This window comes from Cydia amplana, chromosome 11 (assembly GCF_948474715.1).
Source record: "Cydia amplana chromosome 11, ilCydAmpl1.1, whole genome shotgun sequence".
Lineage (NCBI taxonomy): Eukaryota > Metazoa > Arthropoda > Insecta > Lepidoptera > Tortricidae > Cydia > Cydia amplana.
Window position 1 is genome coordinate 13229296 of NC_086079.1, and position 24326 is coordinate 13253621.

At 38.2% G+C, this 24326-nt stretch overlaps 3 protein-coding genes across 3 annotated transcripts; 1 reads left to right on the top strand and 2 right to left on the bottom strand.

Moving 5' to 3' along the window:
* Positions 1 to 237: 237 nt before the first annotated feature.
* On the top strand, positions 238 to 1497 carry LOC134652501 (mitochondrial carrier homolog 2-like). The gene has a single exon (XM_063507695.1). It carries the CDS (start codon positions 329 to 331, stop codon positions 1214 to 1216), a length of 888 nt encoding a protein of 295 aa, XP_063363765.1. The 5' UTR covers positions 238 to 328; the 3' UTR covers positions 1217 to 1497.
* On the bottom strand, positions 1493 to 5453 carry LOC134652500 (U3 small nucleolar RNA-associated protein 6 homolog). Its single transcript, XM_063507694.1, has 8 exons — positions 5290 to 5453; positions 4897 to 5209; positions 4368 to 4559; positions 3470 to 3670; positions 3091 to 3192; positions 2413 to 2619; positions 1994 to 2179; positions 1493 to 1913 (listed from the first exon to the last, which is right to left on the bottom strand). Exons 1-8 carry the CDS (start codon positions 5379 to 5381, stop codon positions 1503 to 1505), a joined length of 1704 nt encoding a protein of 567 aa, XP_063363764.1. The 5' UTR covers positions 5382 to 5453; the 3' UTR covers positions 1493 to 1502.
* A 2856-nt stretch (positions 5454 to 8309) lies between these two features.
* Positions 8310 to 23648, bottom strand: LOC134652062 (tonsoku-like protein). The gene is made up of 14 exons (XM_063507212.1): positions 23526 to 23648; positions 23174 to 23431; positions 22892 to 23054; positions 22069 to 22345; positions 21533 to 21686; positions 20944 to 21148; positions 19710 to 19899; positions 16733 to 16961; positions 15070 to 15185; positions 14514 to 14700; positions 12458 to 13880; positions 11026 to 11201; positions 9308 to 10016; positions 8310 to 8670 (listed from the first exon to the last, which is right to left on the bottom strand). Exons 1-14 carry the CDS (start codon positions 23536 to 23538, stop codon positions 8325 to 8327), a joined length of 4446 nt encoding a protein of 1481 aa, XP_063363282.1. The 5' UTR covers positions 23539 to 23648; the 3' UTR covers positions 8310 to 8324.
* Positions 23649 to 24326: the final 678 nt, after the last annotated feature.

A 24326-nucleotide genomic window follows, 5' to 3' on the forward strand; every position in this document is an offset into this window, starting at 1 on the left:
AGCAAGATGACGAAATTAGTGCTCGGGTTTTATATTCAAATTTATAGATGTGTTTTTGCCTTATTTTGATATGTAAACGCCGTAAACGGCTTCATCAGTACTAAACTAATAAAACACATTTCGAGAATTATTATAAATCCAAAAAGATATAAAATAAACTTAGACAAAAAAATGATTATCAATTTTAACTCGTGAGTGATCGCCTTTATTTGCTGATAACGAGAATAAGATAACAAAGGCTGGCAACATTCGAAATCCGTGACAATTCTGAAATCTATAGTTTTTGGTCGGTTTTGATTTCAGAAGTAGGTCGTGAAATTGTCAGGATATGGACGAAATTGAAAAAGAAAGAATAGCGGCCTTGCCATCTCAATTGCTCGTTACAACAATATGCCACCCCATGGAATATGTGAAAGTCCTCATTCAATTAGGTTACGAACCTATGCCGCCTCGGCGGTCGACAACATTGTTCGGCCGCCCTGCCATGATATTACCTAACGGATTCCAATACATCAAGTATATTAAAGCCTCGGATGGATTCTTCGGTTGTTACAGAGGCTTATCGGCAAGACTACTCGGCCTCATCGCTTCAAGTCAGCTCACGTCAAAGGTAATACACGCAGTCGGAATTGACCTGCCAGAAATCAATGACCCCCCAAATATCATCACGGACGACGAGCCGAAGCTGGACGACTACATCAGGCTCGGGCGGCGGGACATGATCATGCACACCGCGTCCGTTGTAGTGTCGTATCCATTCCACGTTGTGTCTGTGCGGATGATGGCTTCATTCATTGGCAAAGAAGAACATTACAGCTCATTGATAGGCGCTATCGTGTCTATCTACAAGGACGACGGAATCCTTGGCTTTTTCCACGGGATTATACCTAAACTACTCGGGGATTTGACCTGTGTAGCAGTCACGGGAGCATTAGCTTACTATGTAAACAAATACTTTGTGAAGACGAAGGACCTACGTTACTACACAGTGCCGTTGCTCACGTTTTTGACGAGCACACTAACATATCCTCTGGTTGTGGTGTCCACTTGCATGGCGGTCGCAAGCTCCAGTCTGCAGGCAGGCAACCCTCCGGCCATGCCCAAGTACCCCTCTTGGCATGCCTGCTGGAGGGACCTGCTAATAAACAAGCAACACAAACGCGGAGCCTCCTTAATCTTTAGGTACTACATTGCTCCTATTGCAGCCATGCAGTAGTCACTGTTTAGACCTAAATATATTGCATTTATCTATGTTTATTTGCTAAGTGTTATTCCACAATCACCAAAGTAGATTCAAAGTCTTGTATAAAGATTCAATGTGTACAATGAATGTGTAAATAATTTAGTGAACGGTGTATTTTGTGGATATTCTCGTTTTGCTAGATTGTTGAGTAATGGTGTGGATATATTTAAATAAATATGTTATTTCTCAACTGTATATTATTTTACTCGCTTTTGGGTTATATATTTAAATTTAAATAAAAGTCATAGAATGATTGGGGTTATTTTATTTTTGCTAAAGTTTGAGCTTTAATGAATTCATCCACTAATTCTTTTTTCAATGTTGCAACAGCTCTTCTGTAAATTGCTGGAGAGAACTGAGCACTGCCGAGAGTTGATTCAAAGTTCATGTAATCCATCCAGACATCAACATTATCTTGCCCATGATGATGAACCAAATATTCATAGTACTTTCTTATGAACTTAGCATTTGGTTTATCTTGAGATTTCTCAATCTCAATCATAACATATTGGACGTCTTTTTGAAGAGGCGGGGTCTTGATTAACTCATCATATAACTCCCTGGCTGCCTTTAGGCCATTATAATCATACATTTTCTGTAGCAGTTTTGGCTTGATTGCTAAGAGGACAGCTGTTTCGCAATTTTGGAATTTCTTGTGTAAAGCCATAAGCTGAAAACAAGTAAATCTAATTATAAAAAAATTATAAATGACAATAATGCAATTGAGTCGAAATATTTTTATACTCTTACAATTTCTTTCTTTTCAATAACATCTAACACACTATTCCATAGATAAATAGCATCATCTTGGTCCAATACTTTAGTAGCCTCCTTTAGAATAGACAACAATTTGTTTTCATTATGTTTGCTTAGAATAATCTTTTCTTTCCATGCACTCTTTGCTCGAGGATTCCTCATTGTTGCTGCATCCAAGATCTGAAATTATATTACAAGATCAAGTGGTGGTAATTGATGATTAGAATCTAAACCAAACCTCTTCCACAGAGACTGCAGCCACCAGTATGAATTCCTTCAAAACTGTGCATGACCATGATTTGATGATTCAATACAGTGCTAAGTACAACAGCCACATTTGTTACAACAGTAGGACTATTGTCCAAAAAAGGAAACAGATGCAGCAATCTAAATTACAACTAGCAACAACATACCTGTCCCAACTCAATACTATTCAGCGAATCTTCTAGTTTCAACAACTCTATGCCAAAAGCATACATATCATCGGAGAGAAGTCCGTTGTCATGGCCAAACATCCAAGCATCTTTGATAGCAGTAACCTTTTGATTGTCTGAACATACATTCTCATTTAGCCCAAGGAGTTCATGAATAAATTTACTGCATAATTTTTCATCTGGAAACTGCCAATATGTACAATTTAAATCAGTTGTTTCATCGTTAAAGGAAAAAATCCTTAAAAGACATTTATGGAGAGCCAGAGTGACATAGAAAAAGTAGAATTACATAGGTACACTATCACTTAATGTTTTAAATGTAATGTTGGGTTACGGTGTTGGTTGCAGGAAGCCCCTGGTCCCTGGTATGAAACAAGTATGTTTATTTAAAATAATTTTTGGATCATAAAAGGTTCATGACTTTACTGTAGTGTAGAATAGATAGGTATTTGATTAAGGATAAGAATAATAATAGTAACCAGAAACCTTACATGACACCTTCCACATATAGACCTAGTGATAACTGATAACCTAGTGTAAAGGATGGTATGTTTTAAACAATGAGTTACTAGTTATTACATTACCTACTCCATTCAGCACCTAACATTTCATTACAATACAATTAATGGAATAATTAGTAAACTATTGCATACCCACCCTTTGTAGAGCCTCCTCATAGACACCAATACATCTGAGAAGATTTATAGGGAATTTTGAGTCTTCATCTACAAATTCATCAATTTCCTCCCAATGGCAACCCTGTAAATAAAAGAAAAAGTAAAGATACAGTGCCAAAAATGAGAATATAAAAAATATAAAAATATACACCTTAAAATTTTGTCATAAATATTATAGATAATGATTCAATAATCATCATTTTTATTATTGGAAAAGATTACTTAACGGACCAGATTATAAGGATAAAATTCAAAACAATGACTTATAATGGCCATTTATTACTTAACTAATCTTATTGTGCCTTACAAAGAATTAATAGGTAAAATAAATGAAATGAAAGTGCTGATATAATACTTACATCTAACTCTTTAGATGCAATATAAGGCCAGACTTCCTTCTTATCATTTCGACTCCAAATCTCTCTTTTAACTTCTTCAGTTATACTCTCAGTATTTTGGAATTTCAGGGTCAAGTCACAGAGTTTGAACAGGTATGTGATATCATCAATACTCTTGGCACCATTTTTCCATATGACATCTGCCCTTTTTATTTGTTTTTCCTGTAACAAATATAAAGCTTGTGATTAGAAATTGCTTTTCTCCTAGTCAGTGTGAAATGTAACGTAATGTTGTGGAATGTAAGGGAACTCCTACATTTTACGACTCTTCTCTTTCCGCACAGACTATAAAGTGTGTAATTTAATGAACTTTATCATGACATATTGCATCAGTAATGATTTGAAATAATTTCTAAGCATTGTGGTAACATTTTTTTAATGATATAGGAGGCCAACAAGCAGACGGATCACCTGATGGTAGACATATTTTGAAGATGTTTCTGCTTAATACAAAATTCATTTTATGTTGAGTCAGTGTTGATCAACCTCCAATCCCTCCATATATGGAGTCATGATTTTCAAAACCAAGTTTGGCTTCGCAAGTCATGTCAGAGCATTCCATGTTCTTGATTAATCAGTTGGAGGAGTCGCTGTCGTCGGACATGGCGAGGAGGACTATATATATATGGAGTCATCAATTTCCGAGTTCTTACTTATTTATTGGTTAATCTAATGTGGCACTCAATTGAGTGCATTACTTTAATAATGTACACCTACTAGACACATCACATATAGCTTCTATCCGACAAAGAGCAACCGGCTGCCCATATTTCTAGCGAGGACCGATTCACTCACGCAAGTGATACAAATATAAAATAAAAACTTTAATAATTTTACAATGAAGAGCATTAAGTATTACCTTCTCTTCATCATCTTCAGCTTTAAAGGCAAGAGCCACCTCAATTTTGAAGAGATCCAAGTAAAGCTCTTGCGCTTGCGGGTGTCTGTGGATACCCTTCAGCAGGAAGCTCTTGGCATTGTCCAGGTTGTCCTGATCCTCGCTTTCCCATAGTGCTGCCATTTGCCACATCTTGGGCTTGTCACCGTGCATCTGTGTGTGTAATAAATACAAGTAAAAACTGTATGTAAAAGGTATTGATAACCGTTTGTGGTGAACATCGTTTTTTGTTATTGAAATTTTAACTTTCTGTCAATTAAATATATTTCAAATAGACATTCCCGCTACAGGAGTTTGCTAGACAAGCCTCTGGATAATGAAAACAGGTTTAAGCAGCTGTCTGACTGGTGGTGAGAACGTGAATTCAATGTTATTAAGAAAGAGATGCATGTATAATTTTGAGACAGGTTTCATAAGAAGAATTTTCTTTAAGCAAACTTCTTCAAACAGTTCAATTGAAAGTGTGCTGTTTTGAGCAAAGCATAATCACCTGCAACATCTGGCCAATAATAGCTGATACAGCATAATCAAATCCAACGCTCCTACAAAATTTAATGTACTGGAAGTATATTTCCAAATCATTCTGAAACCTGTAAATGAACTGCTTGAATACTTTATTCACACGCTTAGCTATGGCATACTCCAAGTCCTTCTTTTTCTCATTCAGTTTAATCTTCTTCCTTCTGATTGCTATGTCTTCGATCAAGGCTAGTTCGTAAGCTATGTAGTGCACGTAATCCTCTTTTTGTTTTACTCGACGTTGTATTCGATATTCAAATTCTTTGCGTTTACGTGATATGTCCCTGCGAAAATTAATACGTAAGTTCATTAGTAAGACGAATACAATTTGTGTTACTTTTTGTAAATAAAATACAACACAAACCTTATTTCGTCTTCGTCATATAAGCCAGTCCTTCGCATCTGCTCCAGCTCATTTATCATGTCCTCAATACGTTGATTGACTTGCTCCGCCATTTTTTATAGTTTTATGAAAATATTGTTTCCGAAATACAACTTTTAGCTAACGTAAAACACAAGACAGCGTGATATTTATAGGTTAGACCAAAGAGTAAAGTAAGTATATAGGTAAAGAGAGCCCTCTTGAAGCATTTTATGGAAACTCATTTGAACGCGCCATCTCTGATTCTCCGCCGAAACTAAGTATGTTTGTGTGCGTGCACAACTACATATGCATCCATACGTGTACTTTCGTTCCACATAATATTAGGTCTACTTGGGCGGTTTACAAGTCCATTTTTTGTTTGGTTTCTTGTAACAAAAACCTTTCATTGTTTACAAGAAATCAAACAAAAAATGTACTTGTAAACCGCCCAAGTAGACCTAACATTATGTGGAAAAGGTTAATGTTATCAATAATGGAATAAAGAAAAAAACAGAATATTAAATTCAATATGTTTATTGCATACATGTTAGATACCTATCACGAAATAAATTTACTCTAAAATAGCGTCCATATTGCACAAAATAACACAGAACTCAACGCACTTTCTGGAGGTTTTCACAACAAGGCATGGCAGGGCAGGGCAGGCATGTGTTTTCATTCGGGCTTTAATCTAATTTCCTCCAGCACCATAACCAAACCATAACGAAGAAAATGGCTCAACCATCACTAAAATATTTTTAATTTACGCTCTTCCAGTGACAGCTAAAAAATTGCATGTCTTGGCCATATACCTAGTATTATATACTTAGATGAGCTATACGCGTGCGTCCGTGAGGGACAGAACATACGTAATGCGACCAAATTAAAAACACGTTTTGACGTTCCTGACAACCTACCAAACATAACCTACGTAATTTGGTCGGGTTATTTCAAAAGCGCTTTCTCTGCTACTCATACTAAAAGTTCCATAAGTGCATCTTGTTCGGTCAACTGGCTCCTCGCCCATTTCATCTATATATGATTGTACCTCTATGGTCTTGTTTTTTTTTTTTTATGGCCTGGTTACGAGACCTTTAAGCCAATCTATGGTCTTGGCGGTTATGCAAGTGTTGCCAGCATAAACAAACAGCATAATTAAATCACATTTTAACAAAATTCTTATTTTTTCGTAAAATTAATTGAAAATTATAATAATTAAAAATATTAATTCGTACTTATTTTAGTTTTAATATTAATGCCACTAGAATTATATGAATTTTATAGTGCCATCTGGTGACGTAGTTTGTGTAATCGGAAGTCAACTTTACTCAATAGTATGTTGTCGGGGGCAAAATATAGAAATCGCCTGCATCTTTACTGACGTTAACTACATTTCTAGTGGGTTAGACCACTTAGACCATTCTGTCAAATCAGTCAAACTGACGTTGTCTTGACAGTTGTTTCTTTTTTTCATTGGTAACACTATTGATGGACCTATAAAGCGGTACATAGACGATCGGAACCGATGCGTTTATATATATTATACTACTCTTTGCGATGCGTGCATGTGACTAGGGTAACACTGGGTAACAGCCATAACACACTACCGCACCGTTCAGGGTCACCAGAGAGCGAGAAAAATATATGTTTCTCGCTCTCACTTATGGGTGCAGCGCACCAAGGTCGCGTTGCGGTGCGGTACAAATCTTTGTTAATAACAAGAGTGTGTTACGACTTTATATTTTGTCAAGAAACCATTTCAGTCAGTAGAAAAAAAGCGGCAATTTTATAACATTTTGGCGCCAAGGGAAGGGTTATCACCCCATGGAAAATTTTAATTTTGCGCCTTTGTTGACAAAGTAGTTTGACGGGCTTGATAACTCTTTATCAACTCTTTATTCCTCTTTCGTATTCAGAAGACAGATAAAGAAATTCCGATTTTCGTTTTTACGGTGGGCCTCAGTTACTCGCGTGTACTTTTACATCATGTAAGTAACAATCCGAATTCCGTAAGTAATGAAAATTAAGGATAGGATGCCGGATGCAATGTATAGCATTCTCGACCCTGGAAAATTGCATTTTAGATATAAAGAAAACGAATGAATTAATCAACATTCGTTAATTTTTTTATTTCATAATACAAACAAATCACTGAGTAGTAGTATAGTACGTACTTCATTACAGGTAAGATTAAAAAAGTAGTATGTATACACGTGGTAGCTAGCTTCATTAATTACTATTAATGAAACAAACAAAAAGGATTACTCATACAGTCTACTTTTGTGCGTCTAACTCGGACAGAAGAATCTGCAAAACTGTAGCCATCACTGGGCAAAAACTTTTTGTATAAATTAGATAAATAGTCATTCAAAAATACGTTTTACATCTAGAGGAGCAATCTACCTAAATATATTACATTGTTTAATTAATCTAATTTATACATACATTTTCAGGCACTGAAAATAATCACTAAGGCATTCATGTTACCCGACATGAATCTGATCAAAATGTCATGCCATAGGCCATAACATAAGTAACATAACTTTTGATGTTACTGTACATAGCACAAAATATATTTTCACACCTCCTATTCGGAAAAGAACTTTTTCTTCCCTGCTAGGAGGGATCAAAGTGGCACTTTTCCTCCCTGCTAGGAGGGATCAAAGTAACACTTTTCTGTTCTAGCATACTATTTTTACATTTTTTTGCACATTCTTTTTTTAGCTTAAATAATCTGTTTAAGCATCAGATTGTGTCAACACTAAGATTTTTTTATTTTCCTCATAGTTGATGTGAAAAGCAGTATATGTCACACGGTATCAAAATTATTTCGTCTTGGGCGTTAACACTTGAATCCCTCATTACGCTCAGGATTCTACTTTATTGTAGAATCCATCGCTTCATTCAGGATTAACGGAAATATATCATTTTTGCACACACTTAAAACAATTGAAAGTTCGCCCATCTGTATAAATTAACTTGATCATTCAATTCTGTATTTCTTTTTAATATTTAGACATCTAAATCCCTGTAGTCTACCTGGCGGTAAACCTTATTACGCCTCCTTCACAATGTTCGATCACTCCTCTACCTTTGAAACAACTCAGCCAAGTCTTGGAGAAGGATTTGAAGCTGTCCCTCTCTGCATCACTGTTTGACAATGGGGTCACGTTGATCTCCGGTATGCACCTGCCAAAGTCGATCGCTGGCAACCACACTTGGAAATCAGAGTCGGGGGAGTATTTGAATATGGCTTGGCAACCCTGGAGGTTGATTTGAGGTACGGGTGGTTGTCGCTGTAGTAATTTCTTTAGTGTGATGAATGTTAGCAGGTTACTCTTTAGGGAGACTGACTGCAAATTTTTCGCGCGGCCGAGACTTCTGCAACATTAAAATGTAAATTTTTAATTAATTGTTCGTAAAACACAAACCTTTATTGACACCGTGTTCAGGTTCGGTTATACAACCAGTAAAATTCATCGTTATTAAATATACTGACAAGATTTAAAGTAGCTGGAAGGTGGGTCCGATAAGGACGCAGCTATGAACGAAAGCAAGAGAGGGATAAGCCAACTGGACCAAGATCGCGGTCCGGTACGCCCGTATGTTAGCACTATCAAGCGTCAACTGTATACTTTTAATTTTTTTGGGTTCCGTACCCAAAGGGTAAAAACGGGACCCTATTACTAAGACTCCGCTGTCCGTCCGTCCGTCCGTCCGTCTGTCACCAGGCTGTATCTCACGAACCGTGATAGACAGTTGAAATTTTCACAGATGATGTATTTCTGTTGCCGCTATAACAACAAATACTAAAAACAGAATAAAATAAAGATTTAAGTGGGGATCCCATACAACAAACGTGATTTTTGACCGAAGTTAAGCAACGTCGGGCGGGGTCAGTACTTGGATGGGTGACCGTTTTTTTGCTTGTTTTGCTCTATTTTTTGTTGATGGTGCGGAACCCTCCGTGCGCGAGTCCGACTCGCACTTGGCCGATTTTTTTAAATGCACAACATACCTAAACACTCTCATGAATTGTCCATCCACCAGTTTGCAGTTTGACAAACTGAATCTTCTAATCCTCAATTCCTTGGCGGAATCCATGAACGACGCCACACACGCGACCACTTGGCCTTGCACACCCACACTGTCCAACTCTAACTCCATTAGCATATTAGGATTCAGAGATGATACTAAACAGCTGACTGTCGGGAGTTTCACATCATTATTACTGATGTCTATCCCTTCTAAAGCATTAAAATTAGCGTTGCACTCATTTATAACTCCAGCTGCGTTCTCCGTTAATCCACAAGAGTTTAATTTTAGCGTCTTCAGTCTGATATGTTGCGTTAGTTTTAAGATATGCTTCAAACCTTCATCGGTTATTGGGTTACCACTGATATCTAACAAGTCTAGCAACTGGCATACTGGTCTTGAAGCTTTATCAAACATTTGCGTCAATATCCTAGCTCCTTCGGCAGTGATATTATTTCTGCTGATGTCTAAATGAGTGAGTTGCTTCATAGTACACATGCAGTCGGTGAGATACTTGACTCCATCGTTTCCCAAGTTGTTGTCTGATATCATGATAGCGGTGATGTGTGATTGGTGTGCGAGGGCTCGGAACAGCGGTCGGATTTGTGATGGTGGTAATGTTCGTGCTCCGAGAGCAAGACGGTGTGTTGTGTGACTCCGCCCTATGGTTTGTTGGATTTCCTCACACGTAGCTGAAATAAAAACTTTAAGTTTAGCGCTATTGAAGTTAAGTTTCTGCAACAAGTTTTGTTTGTGTTGTACTTGGTGAAATATTTAAGTTCAATGTTGGTGACTTGACTGTGAATTTGACTTGACCATGTGCTTGAGTGATTAATAGAATAATATATTGCGAGAAAAACGCAATGGATGATGACTTAAGCTTTGGATTCCTCCGAAAACGGTGCCGTCATATTACGGCCGCTATATAGCGTTGACTGACGTCACTAGAACGTTGTCTATGTAAACAAGATGGCGCGGTTTCCTAGACGGCGTTACGTTACGTTGATTGCCAACGTAACGTAAGATGACGGCCGTCATGACGGTGTCGATAGTTTCGTGAACGTTTTATTAGATAGCGGTGACGCCATTTTGGAATAAATGACACGAGATTTGAATAAGTGATTCCGTACTACGATTATTTTCCTCTTCTGATGATATTTCATCCTCCAAGTAAATTATAGATGATCAAGCAAATCTTGTCAGTAGGAAAAGGCGCGAAATTCAAATTTTCTATGGGACGTTATCCCATCGCGCCTACATTTTTCAAATTTGCCGCTTTGATCTTGGTGGATGACGGTGTGTTATGACGCCGTGGTACTTTCCACATGTCGCCACCGTAAAGACGGCCGTCTTTTGCTGCCGCTATATGACGGCCGTCATATGACGGCACCGTTTTCGGAGGAATCCAAAGCTTTAAGAAATATGCCGAATCGTCGATAGCTAATTAACGAACTAATCAAGTCCCATAACCCTCTTTATATGATTAAAATGTCATCAAAACATACGCATTAGGCATCCTCTAAGAATCTGTAAAACGGGTCGTGCACTTCCGAACTGAAGATCTTGACCAGGCGGTCTAGCATGAGTCGCGTTCTCGCGCGCGAGTCCATACTTGAAGTCGCACAAGATGTGTGGAGATGTATGGATGTGTGGATGTGTGGAGTGGATAAGTTCACTTTATTTGGGCTATTTTATACTTACATATGCCTAAAGCTTCGCAGCACTCCAGATATCTCTCCTCAGCCGGCGAAGCCTTCCAGTTGGTGACGCAGGTCTTCAGCTCCGGCGACGACAGCACCAGGCTCAGCGGGTCGTCTTCCGAGAGGATGGCGCCGTCCGATGTCATCAGGCTGAACACTGGACGGACGCCGGTCAACCTGAAATGGACGTTATGACGTGTGCGTAAAGTTTAAATTAAGAGCCAACAGGAGTGGTCATTTCGTCATACAAACGTACTCGACTGTTTCCTCCGTGGGTTTTGAAGCTAGAGCAATGATTTTTTTTAAGACAGATTAATATTGTCAATATCAGTGTCGGACCGTTTTGATTTTTTTGATATTTTTGTTTTTTAAGGCGCTAGAGCCCTTCAAAAATGGCCAAAATGGCCTAATTGACTATGCCGCAATGAGAGGCGTGGTATTCAAAACTGATATCAATTAGCCAAAAAAGCAAAACGGTCCGACACAGATAATTTCATAATCATTTAGATTTCCAAATTTGGTTACGATTGGTTAAGTTTTGGAGGAGGAAACAGTCGAGTACGAAACCTCGATATTTGAGATTTTTACGGAGGATTTTTCGCCTTGTCCTTATCGCACTAGTTTTAGGAGCCGCTTCCGTTAGCGATACGGGTATATTTACCTAAAATATTTAAATCTCAGCTCCTGTTGGCTCTTAAACGCTGCAAATAGTCTTCACACATTAAGGCCCACTTGCACCATCCAACTAACCCGGCATTATCCGGTTAAACCATTAACCCAGTGTCAAATTGTAATGGTAACCATGGTAACTCCAGGTTTAATCGGTTAATCCTGGGTTAGTAGAATGGTGCAAGTGGGCCTAAAGGCTTCGGCACACAGGCGCGTTTTCCGGGCGGGGCGTGAGCGTTTTGTATGTAAAAGCGGCGCGCCCCGCTCACGCCGCGCCCGGAAAACGCGCCTGTGTGACGAAGCCTTAAGATGATTACTTCGCAGGTTTCTATTGTGAGATTTGTGAGGCTCTGGCGTGATGATATGTCAACTAGGGAACAAATCAAATTATTTTTATTATACGGACGCGATGGTTAATTTTTTTTTACGTGTTTGTGTTACTGCCGTCTTCAGCATACCAACGAAGCGGCAGCCGACGTGCACGGGGGTTCATTACACATCGGCCTTATACATTTTACGAATTACCGCCCGGGATGCTATTGGTCATAGAAATCTGTTCCAGGCTCCCGGACTTACATGATGCGTTTGATTAACTGCTACAAACCTAAATATAGCTGGTCAACCAAATCTTGTCAGTAAAAAAAGGCGCGAAATTCATATTTTCTATGGGACGATATGCCTTCGCGCCTACATTTTTCAAATGTGCCGCCTTTTTCTACTGTCAAGATCTGGTTGACCAAGTATATTTGTACATTATCACTTACTTGTAATATCTAGTCTTCACTTCATCAACCAGCCAGCTGATTGTCTGTTTGTTTATCATGTCCAACTTAAGCGATATCAACAACACTTTATCCTCCACTTGCACCTTCACCGCCGCCGGCGGCAGAATCTGCGTCTGCGTAGTCCTCCCGTTCTTATTAGATTGAACTATATTTATTGGCTGTATCACGTTTAAAGGTTGCATCACACTAGGATTCATATTCATCATATTAAAACAGTCCTTTCTTGGGCTGTAGTTACTTAATTCACCTGATGATTTTCTCGAAAACGTTCCGGATATATCATTTTGTTTGCGCGGACTGAAATTATTGAAATTCTCTCCGGAGGATTTTCTACTGAATGTCCCAGTGGGCGTTAGTCTTTTAGTGTTTCTAGAAGTAAATTCACTGTCGCTTCCACTGTTGCTGGATTGATCAAATTCCTGTCTATTTCTTTGGAAACCGGCTCTAAGGAGTGTGCTCTGTTGCTTCCAGCGTTTCCTCATATTGTCTCTAGTATCTCTAGTCTTAGATTCATTAAGCTCTCTAACTGGCCAACTATTTCTGAACTCTGGGCATATATTCTCGTTGGAGTCTGAACTATTTTCGTTAATAGCAATTATATCGCTCATTCGTTTCTTTTGTTTCTCAGCCGATTTCCTATTATTGCTGTCTATTAGTGGTTCAATTCTGTTAATATTTTCAATGCTGTCTTTAATGGAATCGTAGGTGGGTTTCTTAGCAATAGTTATTGATGACAACGGGTCACTGAGTTTTCTCTTCTTACTTTTATTAACGCCCATATCGTCATCAAGCCATTCGTCATCTACTTCATTGGGGTCTAATAAAGCAGATTTTGGTGCTCGCTTCACATCAACCTCTGGTAAGTCGTCACCATCCGAAGTCCTTCTATGCCTTAAAGCGGATATGACCGTCCTGTATTCTTTAACTCCTGAGACGTCTTTCTTTTTCTTAACTCTCCGTTCATCTGATGATCCGCTCGACGACTCATCGGACGGGAAAGCTGGTTGATTTCTTCCGGGTGATAGAGCTATATCGTCATCGGAGTCATCCTGGATGACGTTTCTCTTTTTGAATCCAGGTGATCTTGCTACGTGACTGTTATTAGCTACAGACGTGCTCGCAGGTGATCGGTCTATTTTCCTATTCCTGTTTAAGTGAGAGTTTCCTGGAGGGGATAAGTCTGCCGGAGCGGCCCTGATTTGGTTCTGGAGCCTGGCGCAGATGTTCTTGTACATTTCCTCCTTCTCTCTGTTGAGGACTGTGTTGGAGCGCCACTGTCGCAGTGAGTCGAGCGCGGTGTGGCCGCGGTCGTTCTTGATGGAGGGGATGGCGCCCTTCTCGAGCAGGAGTTGCATCACGTCCATGTAGCCGTTGCATGCGGCGTCGTGTAAGGGCGTTTGTCCTGAAAAATATATCGACTACTGTAGGCTCAAAGGGCGTAAGGGACAAAATGGCGAAACGGAATTATGAACGCAGTTACACTTTGTAACTGCGTTCATTACTCATTTTCGCCATTTTGTCCCTTACGCCCTTTCAGCCTACGGTAATCGATATTTAAGATTAATGAAACAAATATTTAGGGACAAAGATTAATAACATATTTATTCGCTCCATCGATATCGATTCTGTTTTGAATTTATTTTGATTGCGGAAAAAAAATATGATAAGGGGTGACTGTAACCTACTTAACCTAGGAACGCCTGCAAGGTGTTATATGATGACGCCCGACTGCAGGGGAATTAATATTAACAAACACATTTTATCATATTATAAAAACTGAACAAATAAAGTGCTTTACCACCAGTGCATTAATTACTTCGGGGCCCTTAAGGACCTTTCATACACACATAGGGATCTTTTTTGCAATCGCTTCCTCAAGAGCAACCTTTTGCCTACTCAAGAGCATTTTCAACCATCTCCATGTGTCGGATAATGGAGCTCTAAGCAGCGTTTTGAATTCCTTCCAGTTCCAGATAGCCTGCTCCAAAGTTCTTCATTCTGTCCGGATAGGGCGTGCCATTATATAGTCCCCTACCTTTACTTTCATTAGTCCCTCGATCGTTGATCACAGCCCCGTGGTCTATCAGGATCTGCGCGATCTCGTAATGCCCGTTGATGGCCGCTTCGTGCAACGGAGTCCATCCGGCGAAATCGCGCACGTTGATGGGGTGTTTCTGCGCGATCAGCCGTTGCAGCATGAACTTGTTGCCTGTTATACACGCCTGTGAAATGGGACAGGCTATGATTAATTGATTATAATACACCGTAATAATGTGACAATGAACGAGAAAGAAACAAGGTAAGAATTTGAACAAAAAGGAAAATGCGGATAGTAAACATTAAACAATATGAACAAAGAATTGAGAAATACATAAAGAGTAAAAAAAGAATCAAGACAAATGAAAACGAGGAGCGGTTATTATTGGAGTTAAAAACCCGTAGAATCTAACGGTTCCAACTGTCTTGGAATCAAACAAGTGTCCTATGGTTTATGTTTCTTTGGATTTTACATTATGAAAAGACATGTTTTTTACGTTTTCTATATGTGTAGAAAACGTAGAAACGTGTAGTATATGTGGTCGTTGAATTACCCGCTGCAACAGTGACTCTCCTTTCTCGTTCACTTTGTTAACGTAAGCTATTCCGGCTCTCCTGGGCCTGCTTTTACTACCGCCTGCTATTTCTTCATTGAAGTTCTCGTCATCATCTGTAAACATGAATAATCATCATAATTAGATTAGATTATAGTTTTTGGACTCATGTCTCCTACCTTGTCTTTCCTACGCAAGCCAAACATGGATATATAATGCATACACGAAAAGAAAAATTACAACTTGTCAAAGAGCCATGGAGCGTCATACGGCTATAAGGGAAAAGACTAAAGTTATCGACGCTCTATCACATTGCAAGAAACTAAAATGGAAGTGGGCGGGCCACGTGGCACGAATAAGCAACGAAAGATGGACTAAGAGAGTCACTACATTACATGGGCGGGACCTCTCGGTAAAAGAAAGTCAGGCCACCCACTGGGAAGATGGACAGAAGACCTAAAAAAGTTTGCCAGCGACGACTGGGTAACAATAGCCCAAGACAGGGAAATGTGGAGTAAAATGGAGGAGGCCTTTACTCGTCAAGAGGTCCTTAATAATACAAACTAAATTATTGAATAGAATTTTACAATTTAAACTTGCATGTACATTAGTTTGATAATATTTAATTTAATTTAATAGTTTGTTATTATTTAATTTAATAATGAAATATGTATATTTTTTATTAAGGAATTAAATGGCTTAAATAAATAAAATAAATAAATAAATAGTTTTTGTATCTTTGTGTTTTTTTTTCAATACTATTGTTATTGCGTTTTTTGTAATTCGACATTTAGAGGCTTTATACATCTCTATGTTAGTTTGATTTGATATTTACGGCTTAGTTGTATTTTATAATTATTGATGTGTTTTTTTTTTGCTGTATGTAAATTCCATATTAACGTGTAAAAGTGCCCTTGTGGCCTATTTGCTGAATAAATGTTGATATTTGATATTACATATATTACGGCCACACATGGACCTTGGAGTATGTCCCCTTAGTTCTATGTTTGCAAAACATAAAATCTTCGCATTTTCAGGCGTTTTATTTCGTCCCATCTGCTAAAGTAGAAGTGCCTTCCGTAACACCGTATACACACAAAATGCAGCATGCACTTAACCCTTTAACCGCCAGAGTCTGATATATAAGACATTACATATCCAGCTCATTTCGCCACAGTCTGATAAATAAGACAAAGATCTGATTGGGTTTTTACAGCACATTTTATAACTCCCGTAACTATGCCAACCTTACTCTGCGTGGTACAATTACTGTCGGTGGCAACACGAGCACGCTCGATCAAAAATTGCTGGCGGTTAAAAGGTTAATTTATGTAAATTCAGCTGTATAGAAAATATTGAAAACTAAGTACATATGTGTTTGGCCTTCTGGACAAATTAGTAGTAATAGTAGTTAAGACCTTTATTAACCCTTCGTATGTCTAAGCACTGATCAGTGCGCACGAATTTAAATCCATCGTTTAATACAATAGGTTTAAATTCGTTCAAACTGATCAGTGCTTATACATACGAAGGGTTAACAAAATAATTACAGTTAACAGTTAGGTAAATGTCAACGGCAGATCTAATGTTAAGAGTTGACACAAAAAACAAACAAATTGACATTTTGGCAATCCAACTCATTGGTTAGATTTTTAGTACTTACCAGTAATATCCTCACAGCGGATATCATGCCCGATGGTAGTTGTCGTCTCATCACCCCCAGCCGAACTCTCATCCTCAGAGTTCTCCAGATTGTCAAAGTCTTCATACCCGAGGTACCTGAGTTCACCTTGCGTTTCTTCCATTTTGTCCAACTCGAAGTATTCCTCTTGGTATTTGAGGAGAGATTTGAGAGCTCGGATTTCGTATTTGCGCTTATTCCATTCTTTAGCCTGAATAAAAAGGATATAGGGTCATTTCGCTAGTTTCCGTCCATGCTCTAGTGTTCGTCCACTTGACAGATTAGCAAATAATATATTTGATGTTTAATTTTCTACTTGACAAATATCATTTTTATGTAGATAAATATATTGTTTTGACATTAAGGATTGAATAAGTACAAAGGGTATAGCCGGGTAAGCATGGCCAAACTGCCCTTAGCGAAAAAAACAATTTCCTTTTACTGGATTATTAACCTATGTATATGTAGTGCTTTCACCAAATATTAAGCCTCAAATGCTTCAGACAAAAAAAAATGCAAAAAAAGAAAAATCATTTTTATTTTATTACAGCCAAAGTACTAATCCGATTTCTTTGTAATTTGGGTATGTTGTATATACAATTAAGGTCGCTTTCTGAAAAAATTAATATTGAATTATCTCTTAAAATAATATTAAAAAATTTAGATGAAAATTTTCAGAAAAATAAAAAAAATGCATGCGAGATAGCGACAGTTATCAAATTTACATATTTCATGTAGAATTTAATAATGTTTAACATATATTTTTTTCAAAAATTAAAATCGGGATTAACAGTGTTAAAAACTCGAATTTGTAACATCCCATAATACCTTCTCTTCATACAAAATAACTTGTACGTTATACTAGAAAGTTATATTCCCAACGCAATTTGAATTTAGAACGCGACTTATTTCGCTGAGCGCGGACCTTAAACTCCGTGGCTGTATGCGGCTAGGGCGAACGGCATTCAGAGATTTAAAAAGCGGCCAAGTGCGAGTCGGACTCGCCCATGAAGGGTTCCGTATTTAGGCGATTTATGACGTATAAAAAAAAACTACTTACTAGATCTCGTTCAAACCAATTTTCGGTGGAAGTTTACATGGTAATGTACATCATATATTTTTTTTAGTTTTATCATTCTCTTATTTTAGAAGTTACAGGGCCCCCCCTTTTACCACTTTGGAAGTGTCTCTCGCGCAAACTATTCAGTTTAGAAAAAAATGATATTAGAAACCTCAATATCATTTTTGAAGACCTATCCATAGATACCCCACACGTATGGGTTTGATGAAAAAAACATTTTTGAGTTTCAGTTCGAAGTATGGGGAAAAAATTTATCGTTTTTTTTTCTATTTTTGTGTGAAAATCTTAATGCGGTTCACAGAATACATCTACTTACCAAGTTTCAACAGTATAGTTCTTATAGTTTCGGAGTGGCTGTGACATACGGACGGACAGACAGACGGACAGACATGACGAATCTATAAGGGTTCCGTTTTTTGCCATTTGGCTACGGAACCCTAAAAAAAGCGCGGGAACAGGAAAATAGGCACGAATTTTATACAGAGCGTTAACGATTGAAAAATGTCTGTTCCTTTGATGAATAAAATACGTCACATTCTAAATTCAAATTCGTAAAGACTGCGTTCACAATATACTTCATTCGTTTATGACTACTTAGCTTTGCTTGTATGAAGAGAGAGTATTATGGGATGTTACAAATTCGAGTTTTTCACACTGTTAATCCCGATTTTAATTTTTGAAAAAAATATATGTTAAACATTATTAAATTCTACATAAAATATGTAAATTTGGTAACTGTCGCTATCTCGCACGTATTTTTTTTATTTTTCTGAAAATTTTCATCTCAATTTTTTTACTATTATTTTAAGAGATAATTCAATATTATTTTTTTCAGAAAGCGACCTTAATTGTATATACAACATACCCAAATTACAAAGAAATCGGATTATTACTTTGGCTGTAATAAAATAAAAATGATTTTTCTTTTTTTGCATTTTTTTTTAATCTGAAGCATTTCAGGCTTAATATTTGGTGAAAGCACTACATATACATAGGTTAATAATCCAGTAAAAGGAAATTGGTTTTTTCGCTAAGGGCAGTTTGGCCATGCTTACCCGGCTATACCCTTTGTGCACCAATGTAGGTTTATATTCAAATTTCGTCAAGTGGACGAAAACTAACGCACCTACCCTAGATTATAGATTTTTGTCCAGGATGTTACATTGTATGATGCCATAAACTAATCTATCTATCTAATAACTTTAAACGAGCAATTCTTGTATATTTATTCATTTATTTATATATATCGGGGATCTCGGAAACGGCTCTAACGATTTCGATGAAATTTGGTATAAGGGGGTTTTCGGGGACGAAAAATCGATCTAGCTAGGTCTTATCTCTGGGAAAACGCTAATTTTTAGGGTTCCGTACCCAAAGGGTAAAAACGGAACCCTATTACTAAGACTCCGCTGGCTGTCCGTCCGTCCGTCCGTCCATCCGTCCGTCCGTCCGTCCATCCGTCCGTCCGTCCGTCCATCCGTCCGTCCGTCCGTCCGTCCGTCTGTCACCAGGCTGTATCTCACGAACCGTGATAGCTAGACAGTTGAAATTTTCACAGATGATGTATTTCTGTTGCCGCTATAACAACAAATACTAAAAACAGAATAAAATAAAGATTTAAGTGGGGCTCCCATACAACAAACGTGATTTTTGACCGAAGTTAAGCAACGTCGGGCGGGGTCAGTACTTGGATGGGTGACTGTTTTTTTGCTTGTTTTGCTCTATTTTTTGTTGATGGTGCGGAACCCTCCGTGCGCGAGTCCGACTCGCACTTGGCCGGTTTTTGATATTTATTATGTTTTCCGAGCAAAGCTCGGGCTCCCAGATATTAATAGTATCAACTAGAAAAGCTAAAAAATTTGATAAAAGTAGACTTACAGCGTTCCTAGCATTAAGGCAAGCCTTTTCAATCTGGTCATAAGGTTTCTTAGCCAAGTAACTAGTCTCAGCAATGTTATACAGGGTGGTAAAGGCTTCCTTGGGCTCATCCTTTATGAGTTCGTATTCCTTTTCCAGGTACATTAGGGCATCGTTATATGAGCCCATGTCTTTATAAGTTTGGTACAAACTGAAATAGAAAGAATCTGTATTAGTACACTTTGAAACAGGCATAATAACTAATTATCAGATATGATCCATGTATTGGTCATTCTTCAGATTTGAGCTTGTATCTAAACTCTGTTGAGGCTAATCGGACATCAATTTGGGAATGGCAGATATCGGTAGCTGAGTATGTATGCAACCCATATTCTTGTAGTCTCAAAATTGTGTGTAATGTAAAATGTAAACTAGTCTACAACATGGTAGAGTAACAAAAACACACAATTCTACAGTTCCTTTTAGTGACAACTAGCGACCCGCCCCGGCTTCGCACGGGTTAACAAATTATACATAAACCTTTCTCTTGAATCACTCTATCTATTAAAAAAACCGCATCAAAATCCGTTGCGTAGTTTTAAAGATCTAAGCATACGTAGGGACAGACAGACAGCGGGAAGCGACTTTGTTTTATACTATGTAGTGATAAGAGTTTCATTGATAACTTTTGCAAGAACTCATAGACGAGAGGAATTGGACTTATTGCGCATGCCCAATACAGATTGCAGGTTTTCTCACGCTATTGCCTTCAAAGTGCTAGTGATTGTCAAATAATATGAACAACCCATACCTGACATAAATCGGTATGAGCTGTTTCCCACATTCCCCCGCTAACCCAGCTTGCTCCAGCATCTTCAGGTAGTTGGAGACGGCGTCATCATAATTCTGCAGATAGCAGGCTCCATCGCCGAGGCTCTCGTACACTTTCTTTAGCTCTGCATGGTTGGTTGGGTCTATGCCTACTCTTCAGTGTTAGTCACTGCAGAATAATATGAACAAATGCAATGCTTACCTGACGTAGATGGGTATGAGATGTTTCCCACATTCCCCTGCCAACTCAGCTTGCTCCAGCATCTTCAGGTAGTTGGAGACGGCGTCATCATAGTTCTGGAGATAGCAGGCTCCATCGCCGAGGCTCTCGTACACTTTCTTTAGCTCTGCATGGTTGGTTGGGTCTATGCCTACTCTTCAGTGTTAGTCACTGTAGAATAATATGAACCAATGCAATGCTTACCTGACGTAGATGGGTATGAGCTGTTTCCCACATTCCCCCGCCAACTCAGCTTGCTCCAGCATCTTCAGGTAGTTGGAGACGGCGTCATCATAGTTCTGCAGATAGCAGGCTCCATCGCCGAGGCTCTCGTACACTTTCTTTAGCTCTGCATGGTTGCTTGGGTCTATGCCTACTCTTTGGTCGTCTGCGTAGCACATAGCTGCAACTATTAAAAAAGGGAGACAGTGGTTATTAATTGAGGTTAAACAAGCGAAACTTCATGCTATATTTGAATAGGACCTAACAGACAAGTGTTCAAATTTTAAAAAAACACTTACAAAAAAAAATACACTATCGAAAAGGATGTATTGAATAAGATATAATATAATGCCAGCATAATGGTATAAATAAATATTACTTTGGATTTCAATGAGCCTGAATCTTTTTTAGACACGTCAAGATTGTTTCCTAATGCTACAAAAACGAAGTATAGCTCTAAATACCACTTTATAAAATAATATATGTATATTGCAGGTCTTTATGTTAGGTTAGTATTTTATTATATAACATTCAGATTACAAAATACAATGGCAATAAAATTACACCTCACCAACTTTGAGTTTAGACTCAATGCTTTCCCTCTCTTCTTCATCAGGAGTCTTCATTTTCCAGGCTTTTACAAGCACTTGTTTGGCGCTCTGGTAGTCCGCTGTCTTACACAAAACATCTGCCTTTGATGCCAGAGTCTCACATAGCTTTTGACCCTAGAAAACAAAATAATAAATGTTATTATAATAATGACAAGGAAGTTAAACACAAGTAGATGAACATTTAGATTATCTTGTTGTTTTGTGCACCAAGGTTCTTCCATTCTGCAGTATTTTCTGTCCTAATAGGCACCTGGCAGGTTTTCTTTACTAAATATATCTATCAAATCCAAGATTTATATCCAGACAGTAGGGATTGCAGATCAACCAATCTCTATGGTCTGGATCTGGCCAGTACATCTGTCAATCCTTAACAATTCGGCCCCTTAAATCAAGAGGAGGCCTCGCAGTGGCCCTCAAGTCAAAAACCCAACCTTTGATTTAGGTGAATGAGTTAGTGGACTTACTAAACTTTAATACAAAAAGGACATATACCAACCTTGTCTTGCAACCTCTTAGCAATCTCCTCAGCTTTACTAAGGCAACTCAACGAGTTTGTATAGTCATTCAGCTTATTGCAATAGAGCAATGACAGTGTAGTGTAACACTGATGCAACACATCATATATATCCTGGTTGACGCATATGTTTATGGCTTTCTTGAGACAGTCTACAGCCTTGTCGTGATTTCCTAAATACTCCTGGCACACTCCAATATTGAGGAGCAGTCGAGATCTCATGTCCATCAGCTCATATATGTTTATTTTTCCGCTCAAACTGGAACAGGTAAAAATAAGTTGATGTATCAGTATCAACAAAATAAAATAGGCAATCTGACCATTAATGGAGTTATGATGAGACAGCCAGCAAATTTGTCTTGTAGGCTTATCACAGAAGCGCCGGGACAGTATCTCGCCCGCGACTTAGACTACCCATCTTATGCTAACTGTATTCATTAGATATCCTGTGAGCAATAATGTTGTGTGTTGTAATATTAGTTGTAGGTTGAGGTAGAGAAAGTGGTACAAGTTGTCAGTATAAGGATATCAGCATTTGGCCACCATTTTGTACACAAGTTTATTCATGTTTGACAGTTGATGAGTTCAGTTACAGTGAGGACTAATATTTTCTTCAAGGAGAGGAGTTTTAAATACATGAAAATTTGTACCCATGTAGCCTTACATTCGTGCTGGTCTACAAATATATGTGATATAGGCACATGCCCATTTAGCATCTTCAATATAGCAAGCACTCAGTGATTTTGTTCATATTAACTACAAGAAAAAGATCAAAAGTTTTATAAATTATTACAATTCTTTTTACCTTTCACACAGTGCAAGGCCTTTAAGGAATGCCCGTTCAGCAGCTTTCAAAGATTCTTCTGCCTCTTTGCCGGTAGTGCTCTGTCCTTGCAACAGGTATATCCTGCCAAGAGTAGCCAGGGCTCTCTGCTCCTCCACTGTATTGTTGAGTTCCTTGGCTACAGCTGTTGATTTCACAATTTTTAGTTTAATAACCAGTTTAGGTGTAATGTTTAGAAACATACAAAATAAAGACCATAATATGCTTTACCAAAAACGTTTTGTTGCACAATTGTAATCTTACCTAAATGTCGCTTCTCATACTTCAGAGCTTTATCAAACTCTGCAAGAAGCATGTACATTTCACCAATCATCCTGTTGCAAGTGCCCCACTCCATTCGAAGCCCCAATTCTTTGCAGATTGATGCCTCGATGCTGTATTCATCCAACGCATCTGCATATCTATTTTTCTTGTAGTAATATGTTGCCAAGTCATTACAAGCCTCGGCGTAAGCTCTTTTATTGCTGCCATTTAGAGCCTTCTTCTTCTTACGTATCAGTTCTGAAACATTTATTTACATTTTGGAAGTTCACAAACGAAAGTAACCTCAGCTGTTTGTAAGTGAAAAGTGAGATTCTTTTGAATGGATACTTACTTTCTTCTGCCATCGTTACTTTTTTTGCTAAGCATACTACATCAAAATACTGTATTTGTTATCAAAAAATTGAATATACATTATATCCAAGACAACTAATATACAAGACAAAGTTTACAAATCCGAATCTGTCACAAAAATTGTCAATCAAGAAAATGGCGGGCGGAATCTTATCACGGGGTTGCCATGTATACTTACTATTTTTTTTAAGTAAATAACCATCGACAAACTAATAAAAGGTTCAACACTACCGGACCAATTGTTCCGTCTATTAAAGTCATAACACACTATCGCACCGCACCGCGACCTTGGTGCATCGCACCCATAAGTAAGAGCGAGAAAGAGATATCTCTTTTTCTAGGTCTCGGTGCGGTGCGATAGTGTGTAATGGGCCTTAACCAAAGAATATTATAGCTGGTCAAGCAGATCTTGTGAAATCTTGTTAGTAAAAAAGGCGCGAATTTCAAATTTTCTATGGGACGATATCCCTTCGCGCCTACATTTTTCAAATTTGGTGCCTTTTTCTACTATCAAAATATGGTTGACCAAGTATATATACGGTATTTGAATTTCGCGCCTTTTTCTACTGACAAGATTTGCTTGACCATCTATAACAGCCTACGTTTTCAGACTGCAATACTCGTGTAATTACAGCTTAAAAGTCTATGACAGTATTTAAAAAAACAATTACGTTGTTTTTGGTCTATTCGCATTTTTGTTTATGATCAAGATCATGTTCGCGATGTTGAAGTTGTTTGACTCCCATTGATCATATTGTTTTCATTAAAATTGTTCTTTTAT